This window comes from Anabrus simplex, chromosome 1 (assembly GCF_040414725.1).
Source record: "Anabrus simplex isolate iqAnaSimp1 chromosome 1, ASM4041472v1, whole genome shotgun sequence".
In the NCBI taxonomy this organism is placed as follows: domain Eukaryota; kingdom Metazoa; phylum Arthropoda; class Insecta; order Orthoptera; family Tettigoniidae; genus Anabrus; species Anabrus simplex.
Window position 1 is genome coordinate 625,947,308 of NC_090265.1, and position 18,848 is coordinate 625,966,155.

The window sequence follows — 18,848 nt, forward strand, 5'->3', positions numbered from 1 at the left end:
CACGTAAATTAGACCTACATAGACTTTTAAAGGTTATGTTGAACTCAAAAACATGGTTTCGAATGTACGTATCAATCCTCAAGTTCTTGAATGCATTATATTCAATTCTGCCCGTCTTTAATGACAATCAAATTGGAAAGAGAAAAAATAATACATCTGTTGGCCCATTATTTAACTATAAGGTTTTAAAGTTTTATTCTTGCTTAGTTGTTTACTTTTTGTATGTTTTATATGTGAATTTTTTGTGAATATAGATATATACTGCGTACAAAGATATTTTCAGGGGAGAATATAATTTACGCTTTGGAGTACCACGTTCGGACTCATGCGGGTATTGTGATAGACTGTTCCTTCAGATTGTTAACAGTGGAAATGAAACCGAAAGAAAGAAAATAGAAGAAGAGAGCAAACTGCACTATTTATGGGTTGAAGCAGCTTATTCAATGCTGCAGAAAGATACTGAAAAGGCTACAACAAACAAAACCTTCGTTGTCATATGCACAGACCTCCAGCAGACACTGTACTGCCCTACCCTTAACCATTCTGCAGTATCGTATTCTATCAACATCAACTGTCCCCTGCAGAAAAGTCTTAACAAGGTTTTACTGTAATTCTCATTGTGTGCTATTTGCTACTGGTAGCACAACACCCAAAAAGATACGGCACTTTTTGATTGATGACATCAACTGAATACCTGCCGGCAAAAACATTGTAACCCTCACTTTTCTAGAATGCTGGGTTTCCTTGCATAAACGATGTATGTGGTCAGAGTGAGACATGTAGGAAGTTATGTTGGCAAACATGTACTTTAAGCGCCTTTTTTATTTTTTTAAATTTCGCCACGGGATATGCGGGTGCAGAAACGTATCAATGGAGGAGGAACATCGTGTCGCTAAGTCCTAGTTTGTGCAACGATATAAATACTGGACAAAAACACAAAATTAAATATAGTAAATGGAAGAGGAACAAAAAGAAATACAAGTGGAATTCGGGGCAACCATATTTGGCCCACAAGAACAAATCAGTGCCTGGAAAAATCCCTGCTGAACAGGTGGGTGCAAAAACGTTGTAAGGCAATGGAAGAAAGTCAATGTGTTTAATGGGAGATTCATACGTCTTATATATTAATGCATAATCAGAGCTTTTATTATCAATGTGTATAATGTATTATATGTATTATATATACTGTACTAGCTGATGTACCCATGCTTCGCTACGGGATTCTCAGAAAGACTAACTTTGTGGTTTTCCTAACTGAAGTCAACATAGGTTATTACAAAAACGTCAGTAGGAATGTAGCAATTAAAAGCAATGTTATCACATAAAATACTCGATCAAATGAAAAACTACACATTTTATCACTTTTAACGAACAGTACTACGGTGCCGATCTAAGAGTCCAAAGTTCCAGAGCTGGAATGACCAGACTGCAGGCAGCCATGAACACTTCTCTGCCATTATTCTGTTAAATATGCACACTCCTCATTCCAATCAGTGCCTCAGGGTAGGGATTGAATAGCTCGAATGCTATGATGAACCAGTGTGTTACGTACCAGTAGTATCGGAAAATTTATGAAACAGAGTAATGGCATGCTAAAGAAGAAAGTTACCTAATTCTACAGCTACTTCCCACCAATATTTAGACAGACTGTTACACTCGTACGACTGGGCGAGTTGGCCGTGTGGTTAGGGGCGCGCAGCTGTGAGCTTGCACCCGGGAGAGAGTGGATTCGAACCCCACTAACGGCAGCCCTGAAGATGTTATTCCGTGGATTCCCATTTTTACACCAGGCAAATACTGCGGCTGTACCTTAATTAAGGCCAAGGCTGCTTTCTTCACACCCATAGTTCTTTCCTATCCCATCGTCGCCAAAAGATCTAACTGTGTCGGTGCGACGTAAGGCAAATTAAAAAAAAATACTCGGTACGCAGCAGTAATCCTATTTATCGAACATGAGTGGCAACAGAAGACAAAGCACGTCGCAACAAACAATGGTCAATGTAATGTTATTGTTGATCAATTTTATGAGCTTTTTATATTGTAGGCCTTCACACTTAGTTTTCTTTCGACTCTGTGATATTAGGGTGTCTTATAAAATTATTTATAGCGTAGACTGTAGTTCCTTATTCTCCGACTTTAAGTACAGATTTTCATTAAATCCTGTTTACCCATTTTCTCGTGACTCAGCGCTGATAAGGACTTAGTAACAAAAATCCAGATTCATGAATATCTCTGATCATAGCTGGTATGGTAACAATGTATAAGACATAAATGATCGGAAATATAATACTGCATAACTAATTTCATAATTGTTTGGGAATTAAATTTTAGGCCTAACCCTAAACTACCACTTCATTCAGCGTGAATAACATTATTTTTGACCTAGATTATAGCGACTTATTCTTCGACTTTGTATACTAATTTTCATTAAGATAGGATCACTAATAACATAAATATTTGAGAATTCCATTGTAGGCCTTCCTCTAAACTATCATTTTTCTCAGCGTGAATACAATTATTTATGGCCCAGATTGTAGCGACTTATTCCCCGACTTTGTATACAGATTTATATTAAGATATGACCACTAATAACAAATATTTGGGAATTAAATTTTTGGCCTTCCCCTAAACTACCATTTCTGTCAGCGAGAATAAAATTATTTATGGCCTAGATTGTAATGACTTATTACCCGAATTTGTATACTGATTTTCATTAAATTCTCCTCAGCAGTCTTCTTGTGATGCGTGGACAGACAGACAGACAGACAGACAGACAGACAGACAGACAGACAGACAGACAGACAGACAGACAGACAGACAGACAGACAGACAGACAGACAGACAGACAGACAGACAGACAGACAGACAGACAGACAGAAATTACAGAAAAGTTAAAAGTGCATTGTTATTGTGGGCATGACTGATACAGAAATACCATCCTTTTTAAATTCTGAGCAATGTACAGAAAATACTCTTATTTTGTATATATAGATATGCATATAAATACATCTTGCTCTCTTTACAGATTGCTAATTGTAAATGTAAATACCAATGCAGAACACTGAGTTTGAACGACAACAGAATGCTGTCTGAAGAATTCTACAATTTAGACTACAATGCACAAACACGACATTTAGCTTTGTAATGCATTGAAATTACAGATATCAAAAGCAGGGAGACCGATGAGGCCATTTTGCGCAGACACTGCACATTTAAGTACTTTTTAAGAAAAAATGCAGAACCAATTCAGGTATGCCAAAAAACCTTATGCACGATATATAGAATTACTGCTAGATGTCTGCAAATGCTCCAGGAGAAGATAAAATGTGGCATTCCCTTTGAAGAGGTACGCGTAAGAATCATCCAAACAAACTTCAGAACATTGTGAAAGATTTGACAAGAAAACACATTGAGAAGAAAAGAAAGCCACTACTCGAGACATAAGAATGAAAAGCTCTGCCTCAGTTCCAATTTGAATGTTACTAAGCTTTACCAACTCTTTGAGAATCCTAGAGTTCAATGCAGTGAAAGAGCGTACAGAGATATTTTCAGGGGAGAATATAATTTATGCTTTGGAGTACCACGTTCGGACTCATGTGGGTATTGTGATAGACTGTTCCTCCAAACTGTTAACAGTGAAAATGAAACCGAAAGAAAAGAGAAGAAGAGAGTAAACTGCACCATTTATGGGTTGAAGCAGCTAATTCAATGCTGCAGAAGGATAATGAAAAGGCTACAACAAACAAAACCTACATTGTCATATGCACAGACCTCCAGCAGGCACTGTACTGCCCTACCTTTAACCATTCTGCAGTATTCTATCAATGTCAACTGTCAACTTACAATCAAGCAATACATAATGTTGGAGACAATGTGTGGATGTGTGTATGATCTTAAAATGTAGCCACACATGGATCAGCAGAAATAACCTCTTGCCTCCTGAAGTACATAACCTCTGAATTTCCAGTACTAAATGGAGTGAAGAAAGAACTTAAGTGGTGTGGTTAGATCGATGTACAGGGCAGAATAATAACTGGAAAACTATTGTTTTGTATCAGTATCTGCTGAACTTGAAGGCTTCACATCTGTGGAGCAAAAATTTCTAATCACGGGCCTCAGCTTTTTGCCTTGTGATCAAGATTTTGCATTAATCGAGAGAAACAAGAAGAACCACCTTGTGTATGAACCACTTGAATGGGTTCAGGTAATAGCAACTGCAAGACCAAGCAACTCTTTTTTGGTTTGCTACATGTAGCAAAATGATTTCATTAATCTGAGCGCTATTGAAAAACAAATCCGCAAAGATCCAAATTGCAAAATAATGGACTACATTTGGATGAAGATATCCTCAAACTCTCCAACAGTACTTCAATGTCGCAAGAGCCTTTACTACCTACAACCTTGGTACTACGCAAACTTAGCGTTACTTTCTAGAGGTAAAACCAACATCTCAGTTCTGCCTGTTATAATAAGCTTGGACAGACTACCCAGACTGTATAAAGACCCATTGCCTGTATCTGCAGAAAAGAAAGCTAATCTGCTAGACATGTGTCGATACCTTCCTGAAAAATATCGAGGTTTTTATGAGAACCTAAGGACAAAGTGAAGTGACAATGTGATGTTTATTCATCATTGCAAAACATTCTCGCAACAATACTGCTGGTGTTCAGTGAATTTTGTTAAACAATGGGAAGCTCCAGCAATGGGCAGTGCAAATTAGAAGTGTGGTTTCTGTTTCATTATTTTTATACAGTATAAAATCAATAAATAATATTAAAAGAAATAAATATTTTCAGTAGTATAAATGTTGTAACCCGCAAAAATGTGCTACTTCCGTTACAGTTACAACCTTTTTGCACGGGCGTCCAACGATCATCTCTTATATCTTGATTTTAAAGTCACACCTTGTAAAAATTATTATGCATTAATAACTAGTGAACTCATTTAAACTAATTGCCAATGACAGAATAAGCATTCACAAACAATTTGTTTGTTTATTTGTTTTCTTCTCTCCTGAAAAATTTGCATTTTGAGATTTACAACGTTTTTGCCGGCACATGTTCAATTATTAAATTAAGGAAGCTTTAGTATTTAAGATATTCATCTTCTGAATGAAGGCCACTATGCTGACCATTCAGCCATAACATATAAGATCATCAGCCTGAAAATACTTTTTATTTATTTATAAATCTCTCTGTTACCTCTGTAGGACCAGCATATTGCATAGGTGAAGGGAAGATTGCTAGAAGTGTGCTGTGGGGATCAAGAACTCCTTCCTCTAGCACAGCTTGATGCTGCTGCATCCGTACATGAAGAGGAACATCATCATCCTTAGTCCATCCGCCCAGAGGATGGAGCAAGAGCATAGGCTTCTTGAAACCTCTTTCCTCCAACAAGCGACGACGTGTATCCTGAAAATTATATTTATTTATAAACTTGGCATACAATTAATAGCAATTTATTCAAAGAGTACTGATAGCTTTACTAGACCAAAAACCTAGTGAATTTCATGTTTAATGCTCAAGCCTGGCTTAACCATGTCAGGCAAGGTATAATTAAAAATAAAGCAGATTTTGGAATGGTTCCTAATAGAGACTTTGAATCTGTAAGTTTCCTCTCCCATCAGTATCTTTTTACAAAAGACCAAAATGTCAGAAATTCAGGCTTACATATTTAGAATCCTCAGAGTTTAACTGAAAGGAGTGAAAGAAATACCATATTTACGCGAATAGGAAGGCTGATTTTGAAAAAAAGAAAAAAAAAAAATGCTAACATTGACTCAAATAAAACCCGCACCCCAATTTCGTACCTCAATTTTTTTTAAAAATATGCGGAAATTATTCGCGCAAATACGGTAACAGTAACATTAAACAATACATCATGAAAAAGATATTAAAGTCTATATTAAATATTGAAATACAGTCGAACCTGCTCTAACGGACACCCTTATTCAGAGGACACCTCCCTATACGGACAATTTTCCTCGGAACTGATTTTATTTTACATAAGACAAGTGTTAAATTGGCCTCATTTAAGCGGGCACCTCGAATTCCGGACAGTAGACATCGCCATTTGTCCCATCCACTTGACTTAAGCGGACACTTTACACGTTGCAGGACAATTTATTACACCGGACCACATGTCATCCTTTCTTTTAAAAACCATTCTTCAGACATAAGGAAATCCCTGTTCAATGTTTGTACTATTTCGAGTGCGAGAGGAGAGAGTGTACATCAGAATGCAGTTCTACCTAGTGGTGTATAGGCCTATTCCGAGAATTCTAATTGCCCAGAAATGCTGCCAAATACCGTTGACTCACAAGTTACCTGGGGATTTTCGTCCCTTCTTGCATCATTCTATTCATAACTCGGATTGTCGCCGGTAAGGTCAAGCTCAGGTAGTCAACTTGAGAAGGAAAAGACAGTACAGGCGCTAATTAGTGAGACAGAAATACCGTAGCATTTGAGTTGTCTGTTAAACATGAGTAACAATGGACGGTCGTGTTTAGATCTCGAGGCAAGAAGAAATGTGATTATAGAAAGTGACAAGGGACTTTCAGTGAGAAAGCTTGCCGAAAAATTCACCTGTGGGAAAACTCAAACACTATTGTGGAGAATAGAACTGAAATTTTAAAGGAGTGGGAGGAAAATAGAACACTATGGAACCATTTAACAGACTTTATTCCGTTTTCGAGAATATCGCAGTTAAGAAAACATATGCTAAATTTACACAGACGAAGCTTCACGATTACCTCGCGAAGCTGTAATCTTTGTAAATGATGTAAAATCACTTATAATAACTCTCTATGAAATACTAACACAGAAATGACTTAGAATAATAAATATAAAGATACGTATGCTTATATTTAAGGTGGATGTCCTTTGCCGTTAAAATGTTCGATTATTTTTACAACTTCTTTTAGCGGACACCTCTCGTAACGGACATTTTTCCTCGGAACCGATGGTGTCCGCAGAAGGGAGGTTCGACTGTACTCTCATTTACCACTCTTTTAAAAAATCTTTCTGAGAATTTCAAGTCCTACAGTTATAGATTTACATATGCTGTACTGTATGCACATGAATAATCCCCGAATATTATTTTCAAAACTTGGCGGTAAAAAGTTGGGGTGCGGGTATTATTTGCAACAAGGTTTATACAGTGCTCCTGACATACAGAAATCAGGAAGGTAGTATTTTTCCATCCACTTTGTTGGCAGTTCCTGCCACAAGGAGAAGCGTGCAGCATACATATCATGTAATTTGTGTTGTGTCAGTTTAAAAAGCAAAAAATGTGTTCAGGATGGCTGGCATTCGTTTTCATTATGAAAGAAAATGGCTAAAGGAAAGCTTCACATTACTGAAGAGGCAAAGCAAACTGGCAATCGTACTGCGGAAAGAAAGTACAATGTACAAAGTACAATGTGGACAGAAGTGGCAGTTCATGATTAAAGGTAAAATAAAGCCCACAGGTTTGCACCAGAGAAATTCATATTACTGTATTTAATTGTGTATTAGACCCCCTTTTCCCCCAATTTTACAGCCAAGAAAAAGTAAAGAGTGGTCCAATATGTGATAACCTCAAATTTTGTGCAGTGAACACATGACTTCTAGGCTACAGATTGCTATAAATTGTACATGCAAACATTCTACACTGTTCTGTACACACTTATGAATGTATTTGAGTTAAACTGGCTATTTTTGTTGGAAGGCAGATTTCTAAACATAAAAAGTCAATAAATGGTGAACACGACTTTTAGGCCTACATATAAAGTCAATATAATCCGTTTTAGTTACTCATATTACGTCATTCGTTTCGTCTCATTACTTCCTCTGATGAGGTCAATGTCAGGAAGGGCACACGGTCATAAAAACTTGCTACGAAGATTAGTCTCACTTCATACTCAACGCAGTAGAGAAAAGGGATAAGGGTACCGTATTGTCATATTATGCAATATTGATACAAAATAACTCAATAGCCGGTCATTTGTCTCGGTCCGTTGAGCAATAGGCCTACCACACAGTAAACCTGATCACTGCTTTCATTTTAATTGACTTGCACCGCTAACTTCCCCGCTACCGGCGTGTTGTCATTCCAAGTGACGTCATCTTCACTGCCATCTCGTTAGCCATGCACTGCAATTGAGACCAAGAGCATTTGAGGTCCCGTCCTTTTTAACCTTTTAAAAATAGTTTTGTTTCAGACTATAGAGTCCAAACTGTGTGAAGCTATTCCCAAACGGTTTCTGGAGATGGTCTCTGATATTCTCAGCTGGAGTATGTGTAGTACAAACCACTCCTTCTGAATAAAGCTGTGTTGTTGAAAGCGTGCCAAACCACCAGCTGATAACTAGCATATGTTACGAGTTGTATTTCTGAATGTAATACATAGTGACTGGAAGCATTCTTTTTATACCGGGCAAGTTGGCCGTGCGGTTAGGGGCACACAGCTGTGAGCTTGCAGCTGTGGGTTCGAACCCCACTGTCGGCAGCCCTGAAGATGGTTTTCCGTGGCTTCCCATTTTCACACCAGGCAAAAGCTGGGGCTGTACCTCAAGGCCACGGCCACTTCCTTCCCATTTCTAGGCCTTTCCTGTCCCATCGTTGCCATAAGACCTATCTGTGTCGGTGCGACGTAAAGGGAAAAAAAGGCATTCATTTGATAACTGCGGCTGTTGAAAGCCAGACCCTTATTTTTAAGTATATTTCATGCTTGTTCTCTACATTTATCATATCAGAATTTACCTAAACAGCTGTAAATGAGATAAGAGAGACCGCTTTGTTTAGGCTGGGTATGCTATTGCCCGGATAGTGCCAAAAGTTCCACGATGGAAAGAATAAAAATAAATAACAGGAAAGTTTGCCGCATTTATGGATATCTACAGGTGTGCGGGTAATGCGTTTGTTATCATAATGTTTAATTTCATATGTTCGTTGCCTCCCACTTTTTATTAACGCATATCCTAATATGTTTTGTTTGGTGTCTCCAAAAATCATTGAAAGTAAGTGGGGACATAAAAAACAATATTATTATTTGTTAGGTACATTGGCGAGTAAAACAGTTGTGATTGGATTGTTTTTATGACGTAATAAACCCTATATTGGCCCGAGTTAAGAGATATTAAACAATCACTTTGTTAATGATCTCACCTGCCTATATTAATAGGCCTAGGCCTAGCAAGAATATTTCTTAACTAAAGTAAACATGTTTCCTCATCCTGAGGTGGTGCAGTTCATTTTTAGACAGGCCCCCAGTGGAAGGGAGCTGCCTGAACCATTTTTACTGCAAATCAACCTTCCTGCCATTTGTAAATCTCTGGCAGTACGGTACCGGGAATCGAACTCAGGCTCCCGAGAATGGCAGCTAATTGTTCTTTATACTGGTGGACATTCTTAACCATAAAACACAGACATACTGTAGAAGTCTGCTATAGCGAGTACGGCACATAACGAGAACCCCGTTATAACGTAAGGTTTTGTCTGTACCTTCAAAATTCCTATATTATACTGTGTATTATGCTTCGGTTACAGCGAGAGCCCTATCACTGATGCATGCATTATTACGAGCGATTAAGCGTGCACGATATTTTCCGTTACATGTTATAAGTCTCATTGTGATAGCCGTATTGGAGTACAGAATGTAAAAAGTTTTAAACAAATTTATTAATAACCACCATTCCAATACTTTACAATCTTTAAGTTTCAGAAACAAATATTACATAGATGTTAAAATGGGCCATGTTTTGCTTAAGCTTTGTAAGCATCTTCAGCCACACTTAATCTAAAGCTAAGTCAGGGCCCTGAACTGGGTTCCTCATTAAAGTATAATACATGCTTTAATACAAGATAAAACAGTCATAAAAATCTAGTCTGTGGAGAAAGCGATGCTTAAATGTAACTAAAATTCAATAATAAACTTGTCATAGTATTATATGTACATGGAATGAATACTAGTGTTTGTCTAAAAAAGTATAAGTTGGTTATTTGTAGAACGAGACATAGTCATAATGATCTGACCTACAATTGGATTGTACAAATTATTTGATATTAATGAATTAATGAATTAATTAAAATATAAAAAAATAAATCTTTGAACGTTGTTGAATGAGAATCTTTTTTTTTTTTTGCTAGTTGCTTTACGTCGCACCGACACAGATAGGTCTTATGGCGACGATGGGACAGGGAAGGGCTAGGAGTGGGAAGGAAGCGGCCGTGGCCTTAATTAAGGTACAGCCCCAGCATTTGCCTGGTGTGAAAATGGGAAACCATGGAAAACCATTTTCAGGGCTGCCGACAGTGGGATTCGAACCTACTATCTCCCGAATACTGGATACTGACCGCACTTAAGCGACTGCAGCTATCGAGCTCGGTGAATGAGAATCAGGTACGTAGAATTACAGTAGAGTTGTTGAATCCAAGTGGTTGCGTGATAAGGTCAAAAGGCGCTTGAAGCATCCGTATAGAAGTGTTGAGTCTTCTTCTAGAATGATCCTTGTAATCGATTGTAGTCGTGAGTTGTCTAGCGTAGATTCAACAAATAGGGTGTTCAATAAAACCTTAGATGTGGGAGAATTCGCAATGTGGCGCGTGTTGAAAACTGAAATGTGTAGGAAAAATAAATGTAAGTTTTGGAACACAGAGAACATTCTATTAATGAGTGGAAGTGTAACAACGCTTACCCCTAGTATTGACAGAGAGGTGACTGGACTTGTTGCTTGTTTGAGACGATCTGGCAGTTGTTATTCTGCTGCTACATGTATTGTAGGGGTGTGTCAGTGAAGGCAGAGAATGTGTCAGGAGGGGGGAGGTAGGTGGAGCAATAAAATTATAGGTAAAATCAAACTAAGAACCGCTTCAAAATTAACCCCCGAAAAAACAAGTTTTGCTGCCTTTACCTTTACTAACCCGGCTATATATCGTATAACCAATCTGCTAACGAAATATGACGACAAAATAGCGTATAAAACTCGAAACACGAATCGTAATATATTTTTCAACGAAAATACTATAAATTCAATACACAATAAATTTTTGAATTGCGGAATTTATAGACTCAAATGCGCCCAATGTACTTTTACGTACATAGGACAAACCGGACGCAGTTTCAAAACTAGATATTTGGAACATTACAATGCTTCAAAACATAGAAAATATTCCGCTATGAGCAATCGTAAAGGATGCCGGCCATAACTTTACCATGATTGAACAAGACCTTCATATTATAAAACACGTCAACAAGAGTAAACTGATGACCGAGTTCGAAAACGCTTACATTTTTCTAGATCAGCATTATAACATTAATAGTAATCTAAACAATGTTCTCGACACATATAGCCCATTAATTGAACAAATCCCTAAATTACTCACAGCCTTTAACATAAATACAAATAATTTCACGAAAATATTTAATTATAAACACATCAGCAATTTCCCTACCACAATAGTAGCCACTCCCAAGTCACCGATTCACGCCACACCCCCTCCACCTACTCCTAATGTCCTCAACGCTCTGCCTACCTCCCCTCTCCTGACTCATTCTCCGCCTTCACTGACACACCCCTACAATACACGTAGCAGCAGAATAACAACTGGCAGATCGTCTCAAACAACCAACAAGTCTAGTCACCTCTTTGTCAACACTAGGGGTAAGCGTTGTTACACTTCCACTCATTAATAGAATGTTCTTTGTGTTCCAAAACTTACATTTATTTTTCCTACACATTTCAGTTTTCAACGCGCCACATTGCGAATTCTCCCACATCTACAATCGATTACAAAGATCATTCTAGAAGAAGACACAACACTACTATATTGATGCTTCAAGCGCCTTTTGACCTTATCACGCATCCACTTGGATTCATCAACTTTACTGTAATTCTACGTACCTGATTCTCATTCAACAACGTTCAAAGATTTGTCTTCAATATTTTAATTAATCCACGCTTCATTAATATAAAATAATTTGTACAATCCAATTGTAGGTCAGATAATAACTTAAATGTTTCCACCTTTTCAATACAATATATTCACAAATTTACAAAATTATACGGTACTAGTTTCGACCCATCTAGGGGTCATCATCAGCCGTATTGAAGCAAAGATCATTTGTGGCGAAATCCTAAGACAATATTATTTTAAAGAATAACAAGTGAAATGAGATGTTATGGTAATAGTTAATAATACAAGGAATATACATAATAAGAGGTTTTTAACAAAGAATAAAGTATAAATGGGGTGTTGTAAAAATTATAATCATGGAAATCAGTAAGTTCTTGTATTGAAATGAAATATGGCTTAGGAAGAGGGCTTAAGGTGGGGTTGAAGGGTGCGGGAGAAAGTGTAATTGTCTTGGAAAAGTATGACTATGTCTTGTTCTACAAATAACCAACTTATACTGTTTTAGACAAACACTAGTATTCATTCCATGTACATATAATACTATGACAAGTTTATTATTGAATTTTAGTTACATTTAAGCATCGCTTTCTCCACAGACTAGATTTTTATGATTGTTTTATCTTGTATTAAAGCATGTATTACACTTTAATGAGGAACCCATTTCAGGGCCCTGACTTAGCTTTAGATTAAGTGTGGCTGAAGATGCTTACAAAGCTTAAGCGAAACAGGTCCCATTTTAACATCTATGTAATATTTGTATCTTAAACTTAAAGACTGTAAAGTATTGGAATGGTGGTTTTTAATAAATTTGTTTGAAACTTTTTACATATTTTCCGTTGATGGTTATGAATTTCATGTTTTTGGTCCGTATTGAACAATATATAAGTAATAATAATAATAACTTAAATGTTTCCACCTTTTCAATACAATATATTCACAAATTTACAAAATTATACGGTACTAGTTTCGACCCATCTAGGGGTCATCATCAGCCGTATTGAAGCAAAGATCATTTGTGGCGAAATCCTAAGACAATATTATTTTAAAGAATAACAAGTGAAATGAGATGTTATGGTAATAGTTAATAATACAAGGAATATACATAATAAGAGGTTTTTAACAAAGAATAAAGTATAAATGGGGTGTTGTAAAAATTATAATCATGGAAATCAGTAAGTTCTTGTATTGAAATGAAATATGGCTTAGGAAGAGGGCTTAAGGTGGGGTTGAAGGGTGCGGGAGAAAGTGTAATTGTCTTGGAAAAGTACCTTTGATTAAATTTAGGATTGAGTTTAGGTTGGCTGCATTATTGTTTCTGAGGAAAGTGATAAATAGATCGAAGAGTATGTTGGGTTTCTCTGAGATTTCATTGAGATTGTGACTGGCATTAAAGTATTGGTCTAGGTGTATGTAGTAATTTTCCATTATGTTCAGTAAAGGGCCCTTGTTTGCTAATACGAGGATGTCCATGTCTTGTTCAATATTGGTGAAATTATGGTTATAATCTTGCATGTGTTGGCCGATGGCTGAAAACTTGTTGTATTTTATTGCGTTAGTGTGCTCGTGGTATCTGATAATGAAGTTTCTCCCGGTTTGCCCGATGTAGGTTTTTTTTACAGGTGGTACATTTGATCCTATAAACTCCTGATTTTAAAAAACTGCTGGTCTTGTTGATGTGTGAAGTATTGTATAAAACATTCATGTTCTTATTGTTGGTTTTGAAGGCTATTTTAACGCCTTGTTTCTTAAAGATGTTGGTTAACTTGTAGATATCATTGTTGAACGTGAAGGTGGAAAATGTTAGAGGTTTGGTTATTTCTTTTTTGAGGGTAGTTTTTGGGCGATGTTTGTGTTTATAATATTGTCTTAGGATTTCGCCACAAATGATCTTTGCTTCAATACGGCTGATGATGACCCCTAGATGGGTCGAAACTAGTACCGTATAATTTTGTAAATTTGTGAATATATTGTATTGAAAAGGTGGAAACATTTAAGTTATTATTATTATTACTTATATTTTCCGTTACCGATATTTATGCACCCAGCCATTATATTACATGCGATCGATAATCTTTGGTACAGTTTCCTCGCTACGTCCACTAGCGAGCTCTCTTGGCGACATTCGAAAGCGACAAACTTAACTATAATATTTTATTCGACAAGGTGGACTCAACATAAAACTATTTTAAATAGTTTCTTCAATAGATTCGAAAGCGATATCAATCAGGAATACCCATCAACTGCTGTTCCGTAAAGAAAATCAGAAATGAAAGAGGAGAAGATGTTTTCGTAACAAATACGTAAATGACGTGGTCAACAGCAGTTGTCAGCTCGTTAGAAACAAAGGCTAAGTAAATGATTGCTTAATTTTAATGCTAAATACTGCAATAAAGTGAGAATGGGATACACCTTAAGATATGGCAGAGTGCATCATTGATTTCAGAGGTTAGTTTATATTTTCTCGCGTCTGGTTGAATTTCGGTAAGGCTATTATAATGAAATTTACAGTGAAAAGGTTATCATTTCTCTACATGTGCATGGAATATGTTTTCATGATACATATAGTCTGTTAGGTGATGCTGTTTGAAACATTTGCCACAAAATGCGGATCTATCATCTTCGGTGCGGTATCCTTTTCTCACTATGTGCACTTGCGAGCTCTTGCATCGATATTCGAAGACGATGTTGGAGTCGATTAGTACTACCAGTTAACTACCGTTCTGTAAAGAAAGTCAGAAATGAGAGAGGAGAACATGTTTTCATAATAAATACGTAAATAACATGGTCGACAGCAGTTGTTAACTCGTTAGAAATAAACGCTGAAGTACACGATCGCTTAATTTTAATACTCTACACTGAAATTAAGTAAGAATGTGATACACCTCAAGATATGGCAGAGCGCATCACTGATTTCAGATGTTAGATAATATTTTCTTGCTTCTGGTTAAATTTCAGTAAGGCTATTTTCATGTAAATTTATAACAAGAAGGTCATCACTTTCCTACTGGCGCTTGATGTATTTTCATGCTACATACGCGGTTAAGTTAGGTTAAGTGACGGTGTTTGAATAAGAAAACTGAAGCATTTGCCACAAAATGCGACATTCGGTACATCGTTTTTTCGCTGTATACACTTGCGAGCTCTCTCGTAGACATTCGAAGGCAATGTCGGAGTCGATTAGTAATACCCATCGATTCCTGTTCTCTGAAAGAAATTCAAAGTGAAAGATGATAACATGTTTACGTAATAAATGCATGTACCATAAATGATGTGGCCGATCCGCCAATAGCTGTTGTTAACTCGTTAGAAATAAAGGTTGAAGTAAACGATCGCTTAGTTTTAATGCTGAATCCTGCAATTAAATAAAATGGGATACACCTTAAGATATGGCAGAGTGCATAATTGATTTCAGAGGTTAGTTTATATTTTCTTGCGTCTAGTTACATTTCGGAAAGGCTATTTCCATGTAAATTTGTAGCGAGGAGGTTAACATTTCATTTCTCTATTTGCGCTTGAAATATGTTTTTATGATCCATATACAATTAGGTTAGGTGACGCTGCTTGAAGAAGAAAACTGAAACCTTTGTCACAGAGGCCTCTGGAGTGATACCACAATTTTTCAGAATGAAATTGTACACTTTCACGTAGTAACGGATTTTTCAAAATAACAAACAGGTAAACCGTAGTGTGGATATCATCCAAGAAAACACAAGTGTTGAACAAACCGATCGCCATTTCGTACTAATTTTAATGTGTATGGGGTTTTCCCCTGACTTTTATGAAAAATCGGGTATAATGACAATCCAGTATAGCGAGTAATTTTTTCGCTGTTATGAATTCTCACTATAATGGACTTCTACTGTATATACATGACTGATGCATGCTTGCAACGTGCGGGTTGGACACAAAATTATTCACCTATTTGTGCGACGTCATCAGAGTTGCAGTAGGCCTACGCTACAGAGACGGACATTTCTTACCTACGGAAGGCAGATGTACCGCATGACTTCGATGCGTTTTCATTGCATGGGTTGTACGGACAAAACTATTCACAAATTTGTGTGATGTCATCAGAGCTAAATAAGGCTTGTACCTGCTTTGAAGCTGAATCGTTGTTGTTCTCTGACGAATTACGTTAGGGGGTCTTGTATGCGAGATTTATTTTTTTCATTTTCTTTGTCTCGAAAAGCCAAGGGGGGTCTAAGACATGAGTAAATACAGTAACTCTTGCAAACTGGTAATGTAGACCAGAAGTTTGAAACAAAATTACTTCAATTTACGTAGGAAAACCAAAATTGTGCAATGTCTTCCAGCCAATTATGAAGAAAATATTATGAATTTCTACAGGTTTGCACCAGAGAAATTCATATTAACTCTTGCAAACTGGTAATGTAGACCAGACATTGGTGTATTTCAAAGATTATGATGCGATGAATTGCTTAATAATTTGATAACTTATTGTGCAGTAGTAATTACAACTTTTAATATAAATATTTAACTAATTTTTTTTTTTTTTTCAGAATTTTCCATCTAAAAACTAGGGTGTGGGAATTATTCACATATACTGTATATACAATATGGTATCTAGAATCTTAGATCAGCAACTTAGAAAAATAGAAAGAAAAATGAAACGGAACATACTTGCATGAGTAAAGCATGCCCATTATGGATAGGGTTTCTCAGCTGAAATGCAAACACTGCATCTGCACCCATTTCCTTAAATTTAGCTCGAAGTTCATTGGGAGTAAGGCGATAATGGTCCAATCCATCATTCCAGCGAATTCTTTCCAAAACTTCCAGGTCACCACCTACTAACCAATCACCACTTTCATAGATCATCTAAAACAAAAGTGTTCATGATGCAATAAACTATTTTGTAAAATATACCTACAAAAATATTGAACATAATGTTAAACATTAAATGAATTGACTTTTGGTACCACAGTTCTTCATCCTCTGTAATCTAATTCCTGTGAACAGCTTTACAAATTTTGATAGCAGCTCTATGATCGTTCATTACCAAGGTCTGGATATAGATATTGTATATCACAGACATTGATATCTAAATTATAGAAAGGCTTAATGATATGTTTCTTGGCCATTTTTCACCATTTTTATTTTTTCTGTCAATTTAAAGTATTTCCTCATTTATAAGATACTTTTAGGTCATTTTGTCCTTTATTTTGCACTTTGCACAATAATTTTTGAATTATTTAATTTCAGTGTAACTGCACCTTTGTCTAGACCTCATCTTCAGTATGAGGCAGGTAATTGAAAAAAAATGGGAATATGGAAGAGATATGGTGATGACATTCCTTGATTTAGAAAAGACTTAAGATAGTGTACCCACAGAAAGTAATGCAACAGAAAGGGCTTGGAAAACAAATGATAGAATATGTGCAAACAATGTATAGAAATTGTTGCAGCAGTGTCCAGACACATGCAGAGGTGCCAACCTTTGAAGTGGGTTATCCGTAATCCCATTTTTAGTTCTCGCACTGCCCCCCCCTCAAAACGTTTAAGAGTCAAATCCAAAGCACCTCGTTTGCCCTTTCCAACAGCAATCTTCTTCTTCTTCTTTTATGACCACATAGGATCACTTTAGTCAATCCGTCGTTCAGGTCTCTTCGAAGGGATTGTTCGGGCTTTGCAGTCCTCCCAGTACTTCTTCAGACGCTCCGATCTTCGTGCCCTTTCCTCAGTTGAAAATGTGCGTGTTGTTGGTTTGTTTTGTGTAAGGGTAAAGCGGAGGTTTGTATTCTTGAGTTTTGTATTCAATTTTATCTTATTTGTGGTGTCTTCTGTTGTAAGGCCTATTTCCTTCAGATCCTCTCTTACTTCTCTGATCCATTTACATCCTGTTGTGGTATTTTTTGAGACGAGATTGTGTTGTACTAGTTGTTTCAGAAGTCTCGAGTCCTGCATCCTCATGATATGTCCAAAGAATCCCAGTCTCCTCTTACGCATAGTATCTGTAATGGGTTCTAGCTCTTTGTACACGACTTTGTTAGGTATTAACCGCCACTGTCCATCTTTCTGGTATTTTTTGTTGATGCAGGTTCTTCCAATACTCCTTTCAATTTTCTGAAGTCTGTCAGTCTTTGATTGTTTATTCAGGTAAAAGAGTGTTTCTGCTGCATATGTAGCTTCCGGTTTTATAACTGTGTTGTAGTGTTTTATTTTTGTATTTATTGAAAGACATTTCTTTTTGTAGATATCCCATGTTAATTTTTGTGCTTTAGCTAATCTATTTGTTCTTACTTGGATTGAGATTTTTTCATTTAAGTTATGTGTTATTACTTCTCCAAGATATTTAAACTGAGTTACTATTTTGATTTTATTACCATTTATGGTGACTTCTTTTAGCTGTGTTGGTTTTTGGGGCATAATTTCTGGTTTTTCAAATGATATTTTGAGGCCAATTTTATTTGCAATGTTTTGAAGTTCTGATATCTGGGTTTTTGCTTCTTTTACGTCCACTGCTAGTAATGCTAAATCATCAGCAAAACCCAGGCAATTTGTTTTGATTTTTCGGCCAATCTTTATTTTGGGGGGACATTTTCTAAACCATTCCTTCATTACCATTTCTAGAGCACAGTTAAATAATAGTGGTGAGAGCCCATCTCCCTGCCGTAGTCCAGTTTTAATTTCAAATGTCTCTGATGTTTCACCCCTAAACTTCACTTTTGACTTGGTATTGGTGAGAGTCAATTTTATCATGTTTATTAATTTGGGGTGTAGTCCAAGGTGTCTTAAAATTTTAAACAGAGATTCTCTATGGATGCAATCATAAGCTTTCTTTAAATCTACAAATGTTATCACCATATCTCTGTTTCTTCTCCTGTTATAGTCCATTATCAACTTAAGACTCATGATCTGATCAGGACAGCTCCTCCAGGGTCTGAAACCTCCTTGATATTCTCCTAGTTCTTTCTCAAGTCGTAAACTTATCCT

At 36.6% G+C, this 18,848-nt stretch overlaps 1 protein-coding gene across 3 annotated transcripts in view; it reads right to left on the bottom strand.

Annotated features, from left to right (window-relative positions):
- Papss (PAPS synthetase) overlaps nt 1-18,848 on the bottom strand; it is a 258,890-nt gene that overhangs the window by 29,008 nt on the left and 211,034 nt on the right. For all 3 annotated transcript variants that reach the window (XM_067135681.2, XM_067135685.2, XM_067135682.2), the window contains 2 exons: nt 16,536-16,733; nt 5,202-5,411 (listed from right to left, as the gene is read on the bottom strand). In XM_067135681.2, the coding sequence (XP_066991782.1) occupies nt 5,202-5,411; nt 16,536-16,733 (408 nt within the window). The remainder of the gene's footprint in view (nt 1-5,201; nt 5,412-16,535; nt 16,734-18,848) is intronic.